Raw genomic sequence first — 7,045 nt, 5'->3', positions numbered from 1 at the left:
CGCCGTGCTGCCCGCAGGCTTTCCGGGCGCTGTGCACCAGGGACCGGCTGCTGGCGGCCTTCGGGCAGCGCCGGGTGCGGCTCAGCACCGCCAACACCTACTCGTACCGCAAAGGTGAGGTCGGGGGCCGGGGCAGGCACGCGGGACCTGCTCCTGCTCCGCCCGCCCCACCACTGCTGCCTCAGTGCTGCAGGGCAGGAGGCCCCGGTGAAGACGATGGGTTTGGGCTTAGGCAGAGGCCAGCTTGGTGCTGCTCCATCAGCCTGGGCAGGCCAGGCCTGTGTCCCCGTTGCAGAGGGTCCCGGGCCCAGGGCAGGGGGTGGTGCAGGCTGTGCTCCCTAAAGGTGGGGGAGGGTGGCTGGCTGTTGCTCTGGCCCAGGCAATCCCTGGCTAGGAGCCGGGGCCCTGGCCCAGCTGCCCTGCACTCCCCTGCCCCCAGTGGACATGCCCTTCCAGGAGTATGTGGAGCACCTGCTGGAGCCTCAGGACCTGGACCTGCTGGGCAGCGGTGAGTAGGGGCCTCCCGCTCCTCGCTCAGGGGCTGCACTCACTGCCTACAGCCTAATACGTGCCTGTTCCCGCCCAGACACACTCTACTTCTTCGGGGACAACAACTTCACCGAGTGGGGCTCCCTCTTCCAGAAGTACGTGCCCCCGCCCTTCCGCTTGCCCGGCACCACCAGTGCCTACAGCTTCGGCATTGCTGGTCAGTACCAGCCTGGGAGGAGGGTGCGGGCTGGGCCTTTCCTTTCCTTGGGTCCCAGCCCACACCTGACTGTTTTGGGTAAGCAAGTGGCCCTGAGGTGGCTGATGTGAGCCACCCGTGGGGCACTTTAGGCCAGAATGGGAGAAGGTCAGTGTAAATCATATTTTAAAAAAGCCACAAAACCACTCAGGGAACGACCTGCCTCAGGGTAGGAGAGTCGGGCCCTGGCTCGCCCTAGGAGGGGGTTTGAACTCTCCGCACACGGGGTGACCATCCGTGCTTCCATCTTTACTGGGTAGCCACAAGGGGGAGCTATGTGGAGCTAGGAGTAGGCCAAGCCAGAGAGAAGCTGCCCTGACCAGGAAGGGGCTGAGTGTTTGAGTTTAGTCCCTGCAGCAAAACAATAATTTCCCCTTGAAGCTAAAATCCAGACCCCTTCCCCGGCCAAGGCCCTTCCTACTAAGCTGTGCTGCTGGGCCCATCCTTCTCTGGTTACATGTAGCTCCTCGTAGCCAGCTCCCACAGAAGGGTGAATGGCTGCTCCTAAACCCTGTTTAGCCTGTGACCTGGTGCTTAGAGCAGCCAGACTGAAGGTCCAGACCCAGGGAAATACAGATTCAGCCCCCTGTCCCAGGGACCTAGACCCTGGGCCTTCCAGGCCCTCAGCAGGTGCCCCAGCCCTAGGCTGAAAAGGGGTGTTGGGGGGATGGGGTGGGCAGGGAGGAGGTGTCTGCTGCCATCTTAGGTGCCTAACACTAAAGTCTGGGTCCTCTAAGGGGGAGAGGGGGGCAGGAGAAGTTGTAAGAACCAGGCAAGGGGGCAGAAGTGTAGCTGATGTAGTGAAAGGTGGAGCTGAGCCAAGTTTCTGCAAGGGGCTGTTGCTAAAGGCAGGCTGTGGGAGCTGAGCAGCCAGCAGCACCACTGCTCTGCTGCCATCTCTGAGCTGTGTCTGTCCACAGGCTCCGGCTCAGGGGTGCCCTTCCACTGGCATGGCCCTGGGTTCTCCGAGGTGATCTTTGGCAGGAAGGTGAGTGTGTGAGGCTGGGCTGGGCAAGGTGCCACTGATGCCAGCTGGTGCACAGGATGGAGCTATTGCCCCATAATGCACCTGGCCCCTTGTACACACTGGCTGGGGGAGGGGGTGGTAATACTGTGCCTTAGAGTCTGGTGCAAAGCTCAATCCCAGCTCAGGGGGTGCTAGGTGCTGCATATATTGGGGGCCCCTGTGACAGGAAGTTTTGGGCATTGGCCAGCCCCAATTCCTATCCCTCGAGGGCAGTTTAGCTAGTGGATCCTGCTGGCCTTGGCCCTCAGGAGCACTGGGCAGAAGGGAAGGGGAGCGAACCCCTGTGGAGATGTTGTGCAGAGGAGCTGCATTTGTTGAGAGCCCCTCTCGTTTCAGCGCTGGTTCCTGTACCCACCAGAGCACACACCTGAGTTCCACCCCAACCGGACGACGCTGTCCTGGCTGCTGGACACATACCCGCGGCTGCCCCCTGAGGCACGGCCCTTAGAGTGCACCATTCGCCCAGGCGAGGTCAGCCTTACCCCCACTCCCAGGCAACCTCCCCACCCAACCAAACACCCATTCCCAAGTTGAGTGCCAGGTCTGCATATGCCAGGAGCAGTGGGGGTGGGGAAAGATTGCCTGGTTGATGCATGGGTTTAACCCTCCCACCCACCCTCCATCACCACATTGATGGGAATGGGAGGGGTGAGGCCTATGCTGTAAGCCCAGCTCCTCCCAGCCTGTGCTGCAGGCCTGGTGACCTCGAGCAGAAGGGAGCGGCAGTATGGGGAGGCAAGCACAGAAGTGGGCTTAGAACCCCCCCCGAACACATTCCTTCTGGCTAAGTGTGGGTGTGTGCACACATGCATGCATCCCACACTTAGCCCTATGTGGATTCCAGCTGGAATGAGCAGCTCTCCCTTATAGAGAGTCATCACACAGGGCAAGCACCTTACACAGAGCATGCTGCTAGCCCCTAGCACCATGTAGTAGGTCTCTAGAACACAATAGCACCTAGCCTGCAGCAGTGCAGACAAGGGCCACCCTTCCCTGTCTCTTGTTTACCCTGTGCTCCCCTCCGCAGGTCCTGTACTTCCCTGCCCGCTGGTGGCATGCCACACTCAATTTGGACACAAGTGTTTTTATCTCCACCTTCCTGGGGTAGTGCTGAGCTGTGCCCTGCCCCCATTGCTGTTGGCTCCCCACAGCTGAAGAGTCCATGTGCTTCCTGCCCCAGATAGAAGCTGTGATGCTGCTGTGTTGTAGCACCCCTCTGCCCTCTTCCATGGGCCATTGCAATGGAGACCTTTGTGTGAGCACCTGGATAGGCACAGCACCTGTGTGCACTAGCCCCTTGTGAGGGGTGGGGAGTGCAGCTGTTCCATGCTGTGGCTCAGTGGCCTGACCCTTGTCCTCATGAAGGGTTGAATCTCCTAAGACTAGGCGCTCACAAGCAGTGCTCCTCTGCAGCTGGACCCTACTTCAGCATCTGTTCATTCTTCCATTCCTCTCTTCCCCTTGACCTGGGGCTACATTCCAGCAGCTCCATGACCAAATGAGCCCAGGGGAGAGCACCTTCTCTTCTGAGCTTAGTTTATCTTCTTGCATGTATTACACTGCTCCAAGTGTTTGAGCAACAAGGCCAGTTTCAAAAGGCAGCTCCTGGGGACTAGCAGACTGGAGTGCTGTCAGTGAGCAGCTTCTACCAGGGCACCTTAGCAGTGGACCAGCTCCCTAGCTTATGGCACATCCCAGCTAGGCAAGGGTGGGGTAAACTGGGAAGTGGGGGGGTGGGGGGGGGTGTCCCTCTGCTGAGCCTGACCTCATATGTGCTGTGCCCCCAGCCCCCATGGTGCCTCCTGAAAAAGCCAAGGGACCAGCTCTTTTTGTGCAGCCACTGGCAGGGATTTACTTACACACTGACTCAGGCATAGGGGACAGGACTGAATACTTGACATTGTTTAGGTTATTTATTGGGGTTTTTTGCCCTGTTACTCTTTGGATTAAAAAAATGTAGATGACTATAATCCTTGGTATTGGCTGGCTGTCTGCTTCACCCCACCACATGGAAAGCCAGGTTGTGTACAAAGGCACTGCCCCAGCTGTATCCATCTCTGCAAGTGAGACTGCCCTGCTCTATGTAGCACCTGCCAGCACACAACACACAGCCAGCCCTCAATCCCTGCTGTGGAGAAGGGCAACATCAGGGTTAGCAGAGACAGGCAGCAAAGCTAGGAAGAGATGCCAGAACTCGGCTTACACCTCAGTGCCCCTCCACCATGAGGAACACCTTGCCACCTCCAGCAATGCAGTTCTACAGGACCTACACAGAAATGGAGGACAGCCGAAAGGGCTCTCCTTAAGCATTGCTCAGGCATGCAGGGATGAAGTCAGGAAGGTCAAAGCACAATTGGAGTTGCAGCTAGCAAGGGATGTGAAGGGTAACAAGAAGGGTTTTTGCAAGAATCAGCAGCAAGAGGAGGATCAGGGAATGCATGGGTCCCTTGCTGAATTGGGGAGGCAACTGGTGACAGAGAATGCAGAAACGGCTGAAGTGCTCAAAGCCTTTTCCGCCTTAGCCTTCACAGGCAAGGGCAGCTCCCAGACTACTATGGTAGGCAGCAGTTTGGGGAGGAGATGAGCAGCCCTCAGCAATGAAAGAACAGGTTAGGGACCACCAAGAAAAGATGGATGTGAACAAGTCCATGGGTCCAGATGAGATGCACCCAAGGGTGCCAAGGAACTTGGCTGATGTGATTGCAGAGCCATTGGTCACCATCTTTGAAAACTCATGGCAATCAGGAGAGCTCCTGGATGATTGGAAAATGGCAAACAGTGCAGGTTGACCAGTGGATGTGGTATACCTTGATTTTAGCAAGGCTTTTGATATGGTCTTCCACAGCATTCTTGTACACAACCTAAGGAAGTATGGCTTGGATGAATGAACTGTAAGGTGGATAGAAAATTGGCTGAAGCATTGACCTCAGAGAGTAGTAATCAATTGCTAAATGTCTAGTTGGCTGCCAGTAACAACAGGAGTGCCCGAGAGGTCGGTCCTGGGGCTGGCTTTGTTCAATATCTTCATCAATGACCTGGAAGATGGAATATGGTGCACCCTCAGCAAGTTTGCAGATGACACCAGATAGCCTGGAGGGTAGGGCTAAGATTCAGTGACCTAGGCAAATTGGAGGATTGGACCGGAAAAAAAAAAATTCACAAGGTTCGACAAGGACAAGTGCAAAAGTCCTGCACTTAGAACAAAACAATCCCATGCACCAGTATAGGCTGGGGGCTGACTGGCTGGGCAGCAGCTCTGCAGAAAAGGACCTGGGGGTTACAGTGGACAATAAGCTGAATATGAGCCAGCAGTGTGCCCTTGTTGCCAAGAAGGTTAACATACTGTGCTGCATTGGTAGATGTGGTGCCAGCAGGTCAAGGGAAGTGATTATTCCCCTCTTCAGCGCTGGTGAGGCTACATCAGTTCTGGGCCCCCCACTACAGAAAGGATGTGGACAAATTGGCAAGAGTCCAGTCAAGGGCAACAAAAATGGTTCAGGGGCTGGGGGACATGACTTATGAGGAAGGAACAGGGCTTATTTAATCTAAAGAGGAGACAGAGGGGACTTAATAGCAGTCTACATCTACCTGAAGTGAGGTTTGAAAGCGGATGGAGCTAGACTGGTCTCAGTAGTGGCAGATGACAGAAACAAGGAGCAACAGTTTAAAGTTGCAGCAAGGGAAGTTTAGGTTAGATATTAGGAAGAATTTTCTCACTAGGAGGGTAGTAAAACCGGAACAGGTTACCCAGAGAGGTAGTAGAAGCTCCATCCTTGGAGGTTTTCAAGACCTGGCTAGACAAAGCTTTAGCGGAGATATCTAGTTGGAGATGGTCCTGCTTTGAGCAGGGGGCTGGACTAGATGACCTCCTGAAGTCTTTTCCAACCCTAACTTTCTACGATTAAGCCTGCACTTCAGAAGCTGGAAGTCTGGAGGTATAGGGGCCTGACCACAACTCCCCATCAGTCACTCTGGAGTGGCCAGAGTCCCTCAGGCAACTACAGTATCAAAAGCAAAGCTGAAAAAAACAAGGTCTCAGAGCATCTGCTTCATTTCATCACAGTAATCCTACCACAGGGACCATCACCCACTGAGTGATTTATCCCAGGGGAGGGGAGAAGGGGTGTGGATTACTGTTTGTGAAGCGCTCTAGGTGCTGGGATCACCTCCAGCAAGGATTCATGATTCAGGATGCCATGCAGGTGCTTTTGCCCCCTTCCCCCTCCAGGTTCCTTGAACAAAGGGCCACTCACTGAAATTGAACACAAGTCCTTTGCGGCTAAGAGGAAATGCACCCTTTTGCAGCCAGTAATTAACCTGCAGGACTCCTCACACCAGGACAGTACTGAGGCAAAGAGCTCTTAACCTGATTAAAAAGAATTACCAAACTCATCAGTGAAAGAATAACATCTGTAGTTCCGATAGGCACCTAGAATTACCAAGGCTGTCACTCTTCATCATGCAGAACATGGTAAGATGATCATTAGCCTGACAAAACAGATCTTCCTCACCTCCTGCTAGATACTAGGCACACTGCCTTTATCCATAGGTAGAGCAGGCTGGCTGGGCAGCTGGCCCAAGATGTCACTATAGCTAGGTACTGTATGCGTGCCTTTCCCACCCAGCAAAAGCTCAGTGATACCGACTGAAAACCCATGTTTGAGTCAGTTTCACCATCTCCAAGCTAGGGTGGTGTGCAGTTGTTAGCCCAGAGGTTGCATGTTCAAGCCCAAAGCAGAAGCACTCACCATGCAGCCCTGTCAGATTCCAACAAATCTGCAAATTCTGCTAAATACCTTGTCACAAGGACATGAGAAAGGAAAGGAAGCATCTCCAACCCCAGCTCCTTATAGTCATGGCCAGTGCCCTGCCACTGCCACCTGCACCGACAAGCTCAACTAGAGGACCCAGTACTAACACACTGCAGCCACCGTTGTCTCCTGGGAAAGATGTCCAGGGCCAGGAATTCACTCTTATACCCAACTCCAGAGCATGTAGCCACATGCATCTCCATGCACTCCCACAAGCCCACCCCCTGGAGTGAAGATTACAGAGGCGGCAAAGCTGCCAGTAACATTCTGGAGTCTGCACCTTCAAAAACAGGAGGGACATGCCAAGTGCTCAAGTGGTTTTACCCAGTGCCAAAATACCATCATTGTCCTGTCTGGGGAGAAGTCTAATTGCACAAAGGCCCAGACCATCCAGTAGCAAGGGAGCAGGTTTAAGAATCTGATCAGCAGCAAGGCAAGAACCTAAATGCACTCCCTGCTGAA

The 7,045-nt window shown here is 54.5% G+C and overlaps 1 protein-coding gene across 1 annotated transcript; it reads left to right on the top strand.

The window, feature by feature from the left end:
* The first annotated feature begins 6 nt into the window (after positions 1–6).
* On the top strand, positions 7–4,525 carry JMJD8 (jumonji domain containing 8). The gene is made up of 6 exons (XM_025203862.1): positions 7–114; positions 440–508; positions 587–706; positions 1,666–1,733; positions 2,109–2,243; positions 2,800–4,525. Exons 2-6 carry the CDS (start codon positions 445–447, stop codon positions 2,878–2,880), a joined length of 468 nt encoding a protein of 155 aa, XP_025059647.1. The 5' UTR covers positions 7–114; positions 440–444; the 3' UTR covers positions 2,881–4,525.
* Positions 4,526–7,045: the final 2,520 nt, after the last annotated feature.

The sequence above is a fragment of the Alligator sinensis genome, unplaced genomic scaffold, assembly GCF_000455745.1.
Source record: "Alligator sinensis unplaced genomic scaffold, ASM45574v1 scaffold404_1, whole genome shotgun sequence".
Taxonomy (NCBI): domain Eukaryota; kingdom Metazoa; phylum Chordata; order Crocodylia; family Alligatoridae; genus Alligator; species Alligator sinensis.
This window is presented reverse-complemented; position numbering and strand designations above follow the sequence as displayed.